Raw genomic sequence first — 16145 nt, forward strand, 5'->3', positions numbered from 1 at the left:
TAAAGAGATTTTTTTTCAGGTACCTAAATAACCATGAAAACATATCCAAAAGTTCATTTTAAAATTTGGCTCTAGGCACCTCATCCTTTCAGAAGCTGATTCTATTTTTGGACACCGAAAAAGCTACCTGATCATCCAATTCCCAAATTACCAGTTATATCACTACTTTAGAAACTGTGGCGTCATGGTTGCTTGCCAGAATCTATTAGGACTGAATGAACTAGTTTGCATTTTATCTGAATCAACAGGTCTTTAACAAGAACTCAGTCTTAGTGGTTAACTAGTTCTTGCCATTGTGCATGGCTCTTGCTACAGCCAAAAATGGAAGGAAACCGCTCACGCCTGCTTTGATTTAAAAGCTCTTTCTGGCTAGAGATTAGCTCTTAGAGAACGTTTTTAGCATCCAGTACAGTAACAGACCACAGTTTCAGCTGGGTAATATAAATGGTATTAAGCCATTTAATAACTGACAACTAATTTTACAATGAAAAGCAACATGACTAGGATTAAGCATACGGTACAACAGTGTTGTAAAATGTGAGCACCTTACAATTAGTTATAATGGAAAAATAACAGAATTTGCTGAAAGTAACTAATTCATAAGACTTCTGCTGTTTTTTAGCTATGACAAGAAAGAGCTCAGTTATGAGACACTATTCCCACGTGTTTGCATGTTTGGCTTTTGCAGTCTGGAAGGGTGGATAAATAAATGATAAAACCTGACTGGAGAGTAGCTCTGGGGGGTGCTGGCAGATAGCAAGCTGACCATGAGCCCTGGCAGCCATAGGGGAGTGACAGCATCCTGGGCTGCATCAACAGCCCAGAGCCTGTAGATGAAGGGAATGGGTTATCCCCCTGTACTCAGTACTTGTTGACTACATCTGCAATCCTGAGTCTGTTTCATTTCAGTACAAGGCAGGCATCAGTAAGACGGAGCGAGTCCAGAGGAGGACCACCAGAAAGGCTGGTGCACTCGCCCTGTAAGCAGACGCAGTGGTACCAGGGCTTGTTCAGCCTGGAGAAGAGACAGCTTCGGGGGGACCCAACAGCAGCCACCCAGTGCCTGTGAAGTTGGAGCCAGGACCTTCCCAGAGGTACACAGCGGTCAGAGAAGAGACCAAAGGCATCAACAGAAACAAGAGAGGATCAGACTAGATATAAGGAAAAACTTTTTCCCTGTGAGGACAATCCAGCAGCAGAGCAGGTTGCTCAGGGAGGCTGTGCAGTCTCCGTCCTTGGAGGTTTTCAAGACTTGACTGCTAAGACCCTGGGCAACCTGGTCTGATCTCCCAGCAGGCCCTGCCTGAGCAGGGTGTTGGACTAGAGACCTCCAAAGGTCCCCTTCAGGTGAGTTATCCTTTGACTGTATTTAACTAATAGGTGATGAAGTCTGTCATGAAAGACATTCTCACAGTTTATCAATCTGTGATGAAACTTGTATTATTTATGTTAAAATATATTTAAAATATTTTAGTGCTAATGCTTGGGTTTTTAATCACATAGTCCCTGTATTAAAAACATCTTGTCATAACAAAGAAAGTGTGTATTGCCTTAAAAACACATATTGAGTTGGACAGCAAAAGAATAGCTGAAAGATTTAGCACAATGGCCAGCAGCAGTAATCACTCAGCTAGAGTACATCTTTATTCCTACCAGGGAATATATCTTGATTAGAATAAGCTAATTCTATTACAGAGCTTAAAATAAGACAGCAAAACAACAAAGAAATAAAATTTCAATATGCTCAGCACTAGACTATAAGGCAGTGAAGCACTACTTTTTTCTGATATGACTTCCCACATTTCAGTATCTGTTAATAAAGATTTAAAGTTGCTTCCACAATTAACATAATCATCATAGAATCTAGGAAAATATCACAGCTACAAATGAATATAAGCATTAAAGCGCATGAAATAGACCAATATGATATAAAAGTAATGACCTATCCTTGTTACTGTTAGGAGGCTTAAAAATAATTCAGTTAAGCTTTTTTCCCTGTGTCTAAATGTCTTATAGATCAAAAAAGATGAGACTATATTCTAGAAATAAAAAAAATTAAATTATATCTTTAAGGATAACAACAGCAAATTTTGATTAAAAATTTTTGTCCTGAGAAGAAGAGGCCCTTACTAATGCAGGTGGAATAAGAAAACAAGAGCTCACTAAATATTTTTTTAAGAATTTGGTGCCCAAGAGGTTCTACTAGTTTTCAGATCTTCAGATTTAATTATTGTTATGCAACACTTTCGTAGAGTTTTTTAAAGGCTTTATGGTCTGTTTTTCTGAGTTTTAGGTGCTACCTCACTTTCACTGATTTTAACATGCTATTAAGAGGACTTTCAGATGAAAGAAGTGGTCTCAAGATCTACTGTTCCCTCTAAAACTTAAAGAAAATTACTACAGCAACATGCAGATTAATAAATCCTTTCAATCAATGGCTTCAGAAGAGTGCCGTGTATACTTTAAAGCTTGTGTGTTATATCCACATACATACAGCAAATGTGGCATGACTTCTAAAAGTGAAGTAATTTATTCAGAAGAATTACATTAGTGAACAGCTAATAAGATGCTAAAACCAAATTTGTAAACTTATGACATCATCTATTTTACTATTTTTAGAAAAAACAAACAACCCCCCCCCCAACAAACATCGACAGGAATCTTAGCATGAAATGTCAGCTTTCAGTATCTATTGGCATCATGACCCTTTTTTCTAGCAATGAGATAAATATCAGAATAGAAATTTATCCATCAGCATCTATTTGAGTATGGCAGACATCCATGCATATTCTGGCAGCATTTTTGTAACTCTTTTTTAATATGACAGATTGAAGTGTGTGTATTCACCTGACATTTTTATTTAGACAGCAAACACCCAACTAAAATTATGCAACTACTGTAACATTAGCAGTAAGTTTATCTAGCTAAGAACTGGGACCTGATATTATGGTCGCACTGAACCAGCAATTAAAGAAAGACCGTGCTAAGAAAAACAGACACAATACTTGTTAACTCATGAAAAGGAGCAACTAATACTTCATTTTGCCTGGTTAATTGTCGAATACCGGCTAGAGGTGTTGTAAAGCAGCCAGAGAACTCATGACTGTGCCTATTAAGTTGTATTTCTCTTCAGTTTATGTGGAAACTGAAATTTCATAGGCAGTAAGATCCAATTTTTTAAGGTTGGTCTATTTTTAAAGTAAGTTGTACATGGATGAGCCTTTATTGACTTCATAAAAAAAAAAAAGAAAAAATTGTTAGTGCTAAAATTATGTCTGTGGATAGGAGGAGACAAAAATTTTGAACACTTGCTCAGGATCAGCTCTGGCTGGGTTATAACATTTTCTGAATCTAGAACATGTTTATAAAAGCTTGTGGAGAATTTCTTTCTTTTTGATTAGTGCTCCAATGAAACGAAAGGAAACTAGAAGGGCTCTACGTAGTGTGCTAAGCCGTTGATCTTTTATGTGCTTTGTTTCCTGATGGAGAACCTGGTGCTACTGCAGGATCTTTAGATCTTTAAAGATCTTCCCGCTGAGCCTTCTCACACGCGGCCCCGACCCACCTTGCCACGGCTCAGGCGCTGCCGATCCGCAGCTCCTCTCCCCGTGGGGCAGAGCGCGCAGGACCCTCCGCGGCCTCACACGGACAATTAGGGGCGGCGAGAGGAAATACCCTGCAGTTAAGGTCCCTTTTATCATCTGTGTATTTTTTTTTCCTTGGGAATCAAAGGCAACCAGGGGGAATGAACACCAAAAGACATTGAGTCTGTACTTTATTAAAGAGTGTCTTCACCAGAAACATAAATACCTTGTAATATTCATACTGGGAAGCTTTCAAATCCTGTACACTGGCCAGAGATTCACTGTGTCTGCTGTCTCTGACTGAAATCAATGCTTTGTCCTCTTGTTTTTTAGTTGATCATGGAGATATAGACAAGAAGCGAGCTACTGCATCTATTGTATTCCGTGCTAAAGACTGATGCTTTTACTTGTGCTGAAGTAAAACCAAAACCTCTCTAGCCCAGTAGGGCTGTGGTGACAGGGCAATGCGTTGACTGAGATTTACCCAAAGATGTGCACTTTTTCCCTAGTACATTTTAAAATCAGAGGGAAGTTTTATTGGTAGAACCAATAAAACTGAAGAGTCTCTTCACTTTCCTATTTTGTTGGGGAATGTTTACTGCTACAGATGAGTAGTGTCCCTTGTATTTTAATATCTAGTTCAGTCTTCTGTGTTTGAATCGATTAAAGCTTGCATTTAATAGCTAAAACATAATACTCTAACTTCAAAAAGCTTATTTTATTTTTAGAGCAGCAACTCTTTTCTAAATGTATTTTCAACCAAAAATACCTCAGGGCAGTTGTTATATGCACAGAAAAAATTTATTTATTAGAATGGTGAATATTATAGACCAATAGTATTAATATTTATTTAGGGCTAGACTAAACCTTCTGCCCTGTTTATATGATAGCACATAGTTTCATCACCTCAACAGAAATAAGCTGTTAGTACCTGACCAGATGTGGGTATTCACTCTACCCCTCCTGCTGGCTCTCTTCAAGTAGTAATGTTTCTGAGTCAGAAACAGAGTTCTCCATTCCCCACAGATATTTTAAAGATAAACTGGACAGGCATGAAGTAGGTCCACAGAGATTTAGGCAAGACTACGCTTATTGGCACTTCACCTTCATTTCTGGAACGTGGCTCCTGAAACTAAAGCTCACTGAGGTGCTAACAGTCCCAGCCCTGAGTCATCTCCCGGCCTCCTCATTTCCCCCGACTATCTGTTACTTGATTTTAACTCCTACCTTAAAGAATTCATTTGAAAAATTACTATTGCCAGAAATGTCAGGAATACTTAGACTTCTTTAAAAAGAACTTCTGACAAATGTCTTACGCCCCAGTACCTCGTTTGCAATTTCTAACCGACCCAAGTTGCAGCAATAGCGGACAGAGCTGTGTCTGGCTGGTGCTCTGCTCAATAGACTGAGCATTTATAGATTTTTGCCAAAGGGATTCTGCAATCGCAGCTTTTACTGCACTTTCCACTGTAATAAAAATTAGCTGGTTATGCCACTCTCAAGTTATTGATTGACAAAAGTAGCCACGTTTTCAGATTATATGTAGGCTTTGCTCTAAAACTAAAAATAGTTTCAGTTTTTTAAAGAACTCCAGTTGAAAATTCATATCTGATGTAGTTCGAATCTACTGTGGATTGGAAAAATCTATAAAACTGAGAAAATACTTAATTTCAAGTATTAACAACTGCTATAAACATAACCAGTAATGTGTGAACTTCCAAGCAGCTTGGTCCATTTAAAGATCTAAAAATTCAGTTACTGATTGGAAAAGCATTTTAAAATATCCAAGTATCCAGAATCTACAAAATAGGAAAAGCAAGTTTTTATTTATATATCTAGAACTTCTGAACGAGAAACTTCAAAATATCAGCCTTTCTACATTCCTTTATTTCTAATTCCTGTCCTGGATGAAACTAAACAATCTTAAGAAAGAAAGAGGGAGCTGTAAGAGTTTACTATAAATCTCAGAATGAGAAAAGGAGTTTGACTGGAGATTTTGAGTGGTGATTTCAGTCAGTGGGCCTGATTTAGATACTCATCCCCTGAATGCATGCTTAATATTTCATTTATATTTCAAAATTATACCCTCATGACCTCCTGAGATGCAAAAGAATTAAACAAAAGGTGAAACTGAAGATAAGGCAACCACATTTCCTTTCACAGTCTAGTTTGTGCTTAAGCGTGTGGAAACATCAGCAACCACATAAGAGAACTGACTCCAAATGGCCCCAAGTTCTACTTACTGTTTGTAATGTTAACTATAATAGATTTCACGAAAAATTGGTTTGAGGGGAAAGAGGAGGAGAGATCTGTATGCATATGTACAGGTAACACAGCTTAAGTCAAAACTGCTTTTATTTTGAAAGAGGAAAGACTTTTTTGCGTTGAAAAAATATGAATAGAGCTTTAACTTTTATTTCTGATTCTACAGGAAATTACTCATGACAATGGGACACACTTGTCGTGGCTCTCTTCCTCTATAAAAAGTTAGAGTCAATATGTTCCTGTGCCCTGAAGACTTTTTAATGACTCTCAGTTAGCTTATAATTTTGTATGGTACATATTGTTAATGAGGAACAAAAGCCTATAATGCTGGACTGACAAATTGCAAATTGTCAAGCAGGCTACTTGACAAATTATTTAAAATTAGTTGCAAACAGTAGTCCTAGTTATACTCAAGTTTGCAGACTTGGACATAACTTAAAAGACGTATGCAAAACCTGAACTGTCTTAGAAGAAGAAATATCAAATAATACCAACTGCAAACTCTGTAAAGAAAATACTTATTAAACATTAGATGCAATTTGGGAATTATTTATGAGCCTCAACAGCTAAAGTAACAGTAGCATTCTCACCAGACAGCTACTTAGATTTGACAGGGCTAATTAGCGCAGTAACTTTTCTCTCTGAAGCTTTTTTAACCTATTCCTCTCAATCAGCAAAAGAAAAGAAATAGCCTCAAAAGGATGACAGAAGCAAATGTCACCAACAAATAACAGGCACAAACCAGTATGCCAGTTGACATCTGGATGTTTGTGTGAATATTTTGAGGTAATTGTGGAGCTGTATTTGACATACATTAACATAACTTCTACTCTGAGATATACAGAAGTAATAGTCAGAGTGTTCTCTAGTCTTTGTAGCAACAAGACATCCATTCCACAAAGTCTGCTTACATTTCTCACTAAGGTCACTAAAACGTCACATAACAACATTGAAGTACTTACAATATTCACAGAACTCTAATAATAGAAGAGAATACAAGAACAGCCTCATAATATTGTGGAAGTACTTGGCCAAAGTAAAAATCCTTATCTCCTATAAAATACTCCCGCAAACCAAAATTTCCTTCCATATTAACAAACAGACAACAGAGTTCTCACGAAATCATCAAATCCTGCTGACTTGAACACTCTCATTGGCACCAGTGTTTGTTAATCAAGACATCAAATAAATCGTAACAGGTTTTAACATGAAGTAGAAAGTTAGTGTCTAGAGTGTAATCGACATATAAGGGACTACTGCAATTTTACTGAAGTGCTTTGTAGGATAATTTCAAACATTTTTGCTAGTATTACGCAGACTACTTTCCAGAAAGAGAAAAAAAACCTATTTGAGAAATAATGAATAACGTTTACATGGACATTTGTCAGGTCTATAATCCCATACATTGAAAAAAACACATAGTTAAAGCCATTTAAAGCCATAGTTAAAGTCTTTATCATTTAGGTAAGCAATGCTGTAGTCCAGGAAATAAACACAAGGAGATGTGAAAATAAGTAAATATTTACTCACCAGCCTTCTCCTTTTCTGAAATAACTGGCATAGCCTGAAAAAAAAATGATGCCACTATTAGAAAACAAGAATTTTAGGGGAAACACTGTAATGTAGGCTGTATGTTTATGTTTCAGAAGGTCTGAAAAGAACTGAGGTCTCATTGTATCATGCACTCCGAAAAGAAACATGCAGTTTCCATCTGAACGGCTTCTATCTATTATGAAACCAATTCTGTTAGAAAAAAAAAAGGATTAGGTGAGAAGGAAGAAGATGGAGTTAATATAAATAAGATACTCTAATGGATGTATTTTCACACAGTCATCGTAGAATACATGTCCATGAAATTCCAGTGGGAAATTACTGAATAATTCTGAAGGAGAGAGCACTGAAAACTGTGTGGCTGAAAATAAGGCTAAAACGCCAAATCTTTTTGCTGCAGAAGTCAGTAGGAGTTCTGCCACTGACTCCATAAAATTAGGATTCAGGCTCAAGCCTACTTCTGTAGCATGCTGATTTCTTATTCTCTATATAACTTTTCAGAGGCAAGTAACAGAAATGGTTTTCATGTTGGCTGTAACTGCTTTTGAAATAAAAGCACCAGATGTACGAATCTTACTCGTATCATGCCTTTCTCTCAAACTAACTCAGAAAAATTTTCAGAGTGTTTTTTTCCTAGAAGAAATAGGTTATAAACTGTATGTAAGTTATGATTTATATGGCCCACATGTCTACAGAATTAAAGAATGTGCAGACACAATAAGGGGAGAAAAGGCTGGATGAGAAATCATATTGGGTGTGCAACATATGCAGAACCACCCTGTGAGTTAAGGTATCATCTCTACATCCCTTTTGCTCATGTCAGTATAGTGTTTATTCAGCAAAATTTCCTGCTGCAGACTCCAAAGAAAGAGGGGAGCGATGAACAGAAATTACAAAATAGCTGGTTTCAGACTTTATCTATAGAGTTCTTGAAATAGACTTTGAAAATCTTATTTCAAAATGTGATTTGTGTTGCTCTTTATTATTTTATAACATTTCCTGGGTGATAAGTTGTACAAAATTGCAAATAGAATGAGTTTTTAAACAATACAAATTAATAAATACCTCTGAGACTGGCAATGGCCATGTAATTACTTCTGTGATTCATTCTGTTTCACCTGTACTCAGCTTAGTAAAATACCTCATGCTTGAATTAGACATTAAAAAATTGCATAGCATTGGACCACTATTAAACAGCAGCAGCCATCTGTTTGAAAAACAGCTCCTTTGTTTTGTGCAAACACATATTTGTTTGGAAGAAGCACTTTGCTCCAGTGACACAATGAACACATAAGCTTTCGTAGACTGAAGAAACTTGATATGCCAAAGAAATAATAAAATCACAGAATAAGCCAAGCCATTAGTTGCAATAAAAAGGTGTATTATGTATAGATTTTAAAAAAATAATTGATGGAATTTTGAAAAACAATATGTAATTTTCTTCTCCTTCCTAAATCTAAGTGGCTACATTGGCTGATCTTCCTAGGAAAAAAATAAGAAAATGAGAAAAAAAACCAAACTCTTCAAAACATTTTGTAAAAAACTTGTAAAGTGATTTACTCATAAAAATCCAATATGAGCATAAACATATACATTATTACATCCAATTGTTCCAGACAATTGAGCCTACAAGACTGAAAGCGAATCTTCTAAATTTTGCTCAACTTGGAGGTTTTAAAATTCCAATCTAAATTCTAAATCATTCTAAATCCCATCTAGCATATTCCCTTAGCTTCGTGTCACGAATGACATATAGTCATGACTAAATGGCTTCACTTTCACGTCATTTGTTCATCTTTTGGTCTATTTCCCTCCTATCTGATTTTACAGATTCACTATTGTCATTTCTCCTATCAGGAGATGGAGAGAAAGCTGTGAAGAGGGGAAGGTGAGGAACAAGCGAACCAGAAAAGAAAACCTGAACAGAAAGAATGAAGAAAGGAAAATCAGCGAACAGAAATGTAAATGGAGTAAGGGAAAAGGCAGGATAAGAGAAGGGAAGAAGGCGACAGGTTATTCTCACTTTTTTTTATTTTGAGCTTTGTTAGTCATAAAGAGACAGAGGCTGTGAAGGTGTCCTCCAAGCTTAGCAGATGACATTGAGATGACTGGAGAGATGACAATAAACATGGTGTCAGCATTGAAATTACAATCTGTGTCACGAAAAAGAGACAACAGTTGGAGAGGCAAGGCCTTTTTAAGGTCTAAAATGCAAGACCAAGAGGATTAAATGGGATTCAGTTGGACTGAGGGGAAGCAGTTGCAGAGCTCAACAAGGATATGACAGAATGACAAGTAGGGAAGATAATGCTTCTGCTGGCTTTATTACAAACTTAAATGGACCAACCGAGCTGATTTATTATTGACTTTAATGATGTCTGTCACTGCAATGCAAAGTCACTGGCAGTATCTTTGGTCTGAATGAACACTTCTGAATTGCTAATCACCATAGAGGAGAGAGTAGAAAGAATAACCAGCTCCCAGTATGATTTGTACTAGCACGCAGGGAATGTTGATTTTAAAGCATTTTAATCTTGTCATTTGTTGCTCCTAGTTATTTCCTGAAATACCCAATCTTGCTATCTGATGACCGCGAAAATGTGTTGATTTTCAGCCTAACACAAATTTTAGTGAACGTGTTAGATTTTTATAAACACTCTTAAACCAACAGACAGCAACCATACCTAAGATATGAAGGGAGCTTGGAGGATACTTTGGGACATATGGTTGAGCTACAGTTCTCTAGTAGTACGACTGCTAATAGGCCTAAAGATTATTAAAAAAATGGGCTTAGCCAAGGTAAAAAGCCTACTGTAGCTGAAAATACTCAGAACCATAATGCCTCAGAACAGATGGGTAAATTACAAAATTAGTACATGTGTTAACTAGGATGAAGCAGCAGTGTAAATTTCAGATAATTCAAAGGTAGAATGAAGTTTGCAGATGAAAGTATTTGTGTTCACTACATTAATCTTGTAGCAACTCATTAAGACTAATGCTAGCGAGACTAATGCGGATTATATAACATATCAAAAGTATGAACTCTAAAATAAAGCCGTTTGCAAGGATAAAGAAGATACTACAATGTGCAAATAAGAAATACATTCAAAATGATATATCCTGAAGTGTGTAAGACTTCTCCCAGAATAATAAGGCAAAAAAGCCCGCCTACAACAGCGACTAGCTGTAACCACTCTATTTTGCCTGCTGCAAGTCTCCCCGTAATGCATTACGGACATGCAAAGATTTTTATTATTGCCTCACTTTTCTTCTTTGTATCAGAATTATCCCTCTTTTTTTTCAGCAAAATGTGCTTCAATTTTCTTAGTATGTTTCTAAAATTAGAAGATCACATTTTCTCTGATTTATTGTTATTCACTGACTGGAAAAGAAGAAGGTATAGTATTTTCTAGGAACCAAATCTTTCTCAAATTCAAGTGAATGTAAGTTAAAAAATCTCTAAAAATATTTATAGTAATATCAAAAGGGATTGAAGTAAAATTTTTCTATAGAACAGAATAGAAATTGTATTTTTTCAAAGAATACTCTACTTTCTATTTTAAAGACTGCAAATAATATTAACATTTTACTCAGAACATGACACCGGCATATTCAGAAATTCTGAATCTGTTAAAACAGGTATGAAAGATGTTTTCCCTAAAATCCTGTATATAAATAATCTTACTCTAATTCTTTACAATTTAAGGAGGATGTGTACATATATTTTTATTCAAAGCTTTACAGCGCTTAGTTTATACAAAAATTACAAACCTGCTTATTTGCTTAAGGTATATAGTAGATGCAAAAGCACTGATTTAAACAAACAAAAATTAAATAAATGTTCATCCATAAAGTACAAAGACACATCTTTGGAAAATATTTTCAAATATGTGTGTTTTCTAGCCACAGTGTAATTCTACTGAATCATTATGCCTTGTTTTTTTGGTTCTTGGTAAAGAAGTAATTATAAGCCAAAAATTCTGCCAGTACGTTCTAGTGCCCCCTTAGAGCTGAGAACAGAATCCTAAAAGAACATAGTATTTCCTGAAAATTTTAAATAATGCAAACAGTGAGCAAATCTGGTTCAACATCTCAGAAAATTCTACTATTTGTTTAGCTTTTTGGTAATACAGCTACATACACTGCTTACACGCTCTCCAGTGGGAAAACACGACTTACTTTTGAGAAATGCTCTCATCTTCAGTACAGTTTCGAATTCACTGGTGACCATCTTCAATGAGTTCCATATGTTCCAAATGAACTGCATTCCCAGGAAGTGATTTAACATTTCTGGCAATGGAGCAATTAAATTGGATTTTCCTGCTTGGCCAGATGGGTTCACTGTAACTTCATATCATTTTCTAACTCCTCACAAAACTAAAGAACTCAACTAACAATTTCCACATGATTGGGTCACACCTTTCAGAAAAATCAGATGCACACCCTTTTTATACCTCTCACAGATTTTAGCAAACACCAACCAAAGTCATCCTACTCTTTATTATGTTAATAGTATGTGCTCTTAGCATCACTTAGGGAAAAAAACGAGGAGGAAATCACTCTAGACAGGTAACCAGGTACAGTTTGCTGACCCAAGATTTTGTTTTACACTAGAGAATGTGATTATAATCTAAGAAAAGCTGACGTGAAATGATCTCTTTAAAATTTTGGTATGTATCTTCCTGTATTGTAACTGATTTCCTCTAAATATATGACACCTGCAAAAATAACTGTGAAATGCATGCAAAATACATTTTTTTTTAAAGTTGCAGTTGCCTTACATAGATACAAATGATTATAGGAAATATTAGGTTAAATGACCATTTCTTTTGAATTTTATTATAAGAGAGGTGAAAACTTGTTTTCCACCTAGAAACAAAAAAGAAAATTCTGGTGAATGAAAACTTAAAGAAAATTCTTGATCAAATGAAAAGTTTTGTTTGACCAAAACTAGGTATCTAGCACTTTCTGAACTTTTAGGAGTTTTTTAAAATGAAGCAGCAGCTAATTTGTAAAAACTCCACAATTTCAAGCTGCAGTAATGAAGGATTCATTCTGGGTGTATTGACACAATTTTTTTGGTCTGTTTATGAAGCAGGGGAGGAAGGCCAGGGTTAGCGGATGTTTGCACAAGTAATTCTGGACAATAACACTAAGTGGATTGAACTTTGTCTACAGTTCCTCACTAAAGAAAGAGGAAAGAAAACGTCCCCCTCCTTCCCAAATTACCCTACCTCTACAGCAGTGAGATTTCAGGGTTTTTTGCCTCTGAGCTGGGCAAAGTGGTCAGTACAGCAACTTTCCAGAATAAAAACAGTATAGTAGGTAGACATGTGCGGTGTCTTGGCAGCGAAAGGAGGCAGCGTTATCTGCACAGACGGTTGAGTGTCTTTGGGGACAATAGTGAGGACACCTGCAAAACTTCCATTCCAAAGAGCAGGGGAACATCCTGGCTGGCCTAAACATGGCTTGACTTTCCCTAAAATGTAGTATACAGCTGTACGTTTACGCTTAACCTAAACCTGCAAAGTCACTATGAATTAAAGTAGCTATCTTTTTGCTTCCTTGGACTTGCAAAACATGAACAACTGCATCATGATTGACTTTTGCACAAACAGCTGTAGTAGGTAGCAAAGCTTTGTATAAACTGGGAAAGCTACTGCTAAGGTCCATATAACAAAATTTCTAAAGTGCGGATTTAGTGACACCTTCTATTTTTGTAGTCTCTGATAAATCAACTGCAGTGAGTCTGCATTTCTATTGTCCAAATAAGATACAGCTTCTTGTCTGACTTTTGTATAGTACAGGCTGAGATGTCAACATCTTTATTTAAAGGTGTTTAAATCAACATTTTTTTTCAGAAGACTATTGCTGGTTTTTTTTGTATTACAGAAAGTAAAAAGCATTTGTCATCACACAAATCAGATTTTCAATGCTGCCATCCAACCATGATGAATATTTTACAAAATTTTTCCACACTACTAGGTTGTCAGCTATCCAGTCCTTTCTCAGGTATGTATTTGAATAGACATGTTGGGAAATCAAGACACATCTTGATTTGCAAGCATTTCTCTATTTTTTATTTAGAATTTATTATCGTGGCAATGAATACAAAACCGGCCCTATACACTCACACTTTCATTATTTCCAGATGCTCTTTTTGCAATATATTTAAATTAAGAGGAGCTATCATTAGGCAAAAGTTAGTAGACTATTTCCTGATCAACTGTCGATGGATTGTCAAAGGTTTACAAAGGATCTCAAAGCTTTCTACTTTCCCTTAAGTGAACAGTAGGTAGGAGATGACTGATATATCTATAAAACAGTTTTGCCTCTAGAGATACTGTCTTACACTGTCCAAGGTGAAAGTAAAAATCCAGAATAAACATTGGCATACTGAGATTTGACCAGGAAGGGAAAATCCAGTCTTCATAATAACTCTTGCTAAACTCAAGCTGTTGTAAATCCTCCACTTTATTTTTAGAAGTACGTGTTTGGTAATCTTCTATTATTGTTGCAATTAAAAATCATAGTCTAAATTCTCACTTCATTGGATGCTTCTTTTATGCAAAATAGTTTTAGTAAGAATTTTATTTTTTACGAAGTCATTTGCTTTAAATGCAAAACAACATGTTCCTTTCCTAGAAAGCTGTATATTGCATTAGGAGTGGAAAAGAGACTAGCCTCCAAAGCCTGTAAATATAAAAATAAATGCTGTATCTTAGTTTTTAAATAGGAGCACTGATTTTGAGAGCAAAAACAACTACTGTAACCATACAGAGTGAAATATATCTCTGTTGTCTTCTTTCTGCTCAGAGGATCAAAAGACCTCAAAAATCTAAAATTCTTTAAAGAAGATTGATCTATTTATCTACTGACAAGAAAGGAAGCAGGCCATATCAACACCATACACAAGCAAGGAAGGATTAATGGATGGAACAACAGAAACCTCTGTATTCCAGTAGACAAGGGCATAACAAAATCCTGTACCTGAAAACCAATGGCACCCATGCTCAGAGAGGTAGCAAATTTTAAGCATTATGTTATTTTGAAAGAAGTGTATATTCTGTATCATCTAGTTTCCTCAGATAGACGTTTTATTTCTTTTAAAATGCATACTCTAGTTTACTTAGTAATTTGGCTAAGCAGTCGTTTAAATTAACAGGATTATTTCATGGAAGAAGAAATCCAAGACCACTTGGAGGATCTGAAATTAGAAAATACTGCAGTTCTTGACCTAAAATTTCTTCAGTTATATCCCTGTTAGAACAAGATAGAGAAAGAATAGAAAGAATATCTTTAGTGGGAAATCCTTTTTTTTAAATTTTATTTCATTATTTATTTATTTATTTATTTATTGAAACCAAATCCTTTAATCAGAATGAATCAGATCAGGAAAGTACCCATGTAGAGAAAACACTTTGAAAAAGTAAATAATCTGAAGTGATTTTTTGAACTGAAATCATAGCGATAATGCAGAAGAAAAGCCAAGAGACCTGATTTTCAGTCCTCTGGCAGGAGATTATTTTATTAACCTCAAGACTTTTTAAAGCGAGTTTTTGTTCTCCGCATTTTTGTTTTTTTTCATCTGGATAAGGAATGATAGAAGATGAAACCTCAACTTTTGGGACAGACTAGATTTAGAAAGGAACTCTGTGTTCCTGGATGTTCAGCAAGGTTTTTTGTCTTTATGGACTTCCTTCTTCCATTTTACCAAAGATCACAATTATGAAAACTAGAGTAGAAGACAGTTAAAATCCAACAATAAAGCTGCAGCAATTAATTAAATTTTGCAAAGGAATTATTGTCACGTTCAGAGGTCTCTGACTTATTTATGACAACATTATGAATTCTGTTCTAGCAGAAGTATAAAGTTGTATCATTGCCTGCCTATGTTCTCCTTCAGTCACTTGTCACTTGTAAGCCTCTCCCCAACTACCTTGTCTGCTTTTTGACTAGATATTTGTTTTTGTTTGAGCCTCTTTATGCTACTGAGGTCATACACTGAGACCCTTTTAGTTAGTACTGGATGGTGACACTTCTCCTATGGAGTCAGTGGCGAACAGCATGCACTCTGGATGCTCTGGTAATTTTTGGTGTCTCCATTGGTTAGCATATTGTGACACTTACTGTATTGGGAGTGCAAAGAAAGATTCATGGTAACTATCTTGCACTATGGTTAGGGTTATTACAGATTTTCCATAGATCAGGGTAAGCTCCCAATTCTCTGATATCTGCCAGGACCACGTACAGCTGGTTTAGATAATGACAACAGGCTGCTTGCAGCTTGTCCACTCCGCTAAGTGGAATTTAGCCATAATATAGAATTAATTCTTTCTTCTTCAGAGATGCCTAAGTCTTCAGAGCAGGAGCTGCAACTTCCTAAATACCCCAAGAGTTGCCATCACACAATTTGGGAAACATAATTAGTGATAATTAATCCTTCTCTTTTTAAGTAGCAATTGTTGGACCTTGGATTATTTGCATATGGGGACTTAATGTGGTTTAAAAACAAAGGTGGAAAATTTGTTTTTGATACTTTCCAGGGGTTCCCCAGATAAAGAACTCTGTCTCTACTCGAGTTTCACTTTAACTACTGGGGTGGACATAAAAATACTTGAAAAAGTGATCAGCTAATTTTTAGTTTAATGTTAAGGAACATGTATAGCATTTAGGAGTAACAGAATGTGTGCTTCCTCTAGTTCAGCCAAACATATGTATCTCTTCCCTAAAAAACAGAGTTTG

The 16145-nt window shown here is 35.9% G+C and overlaps 1 protein-coding gene across 4 annotated transcripts in view; it reads right to left on the reverse strand.

Moving 5' to 3' along the window:
• DLC1 (DLC1 Rho GTPase activating protein) overlaps nucleotides 1-16145 on the reverse strand; it is a 231300-nt gene that overhangs the window by 124778 nt on the left and 90377 nt on the right. For all 4 annotated transcript variants that reach the window (XM_062575624.1, XM_062575625.1, XM_062575623.1 and 1 more), the window contains one exon: nucleotides 7380-7413. In XM_062575624.1, the coding sequence (XP_062431608.1) occupies nucleotides 7380-7413 (34 nt within the window). The remainder of the gene's footprint in view (nucleotides 1-7379; nucleotides 7414-16145) is intronic.

Source organism: Rhea pennata, chromosome 4 (assembly GCF_028389875.1).
Source record: "Rhea pennata isolate bPtePen1 chromosome 4, bPtePen1.pri, whole genome shotgun sequence".
NCBI lineage: Eukaryota > Metazoa > Chordata > Aves > Rheiformes > Rheidae > Rhea > Rhea pennata.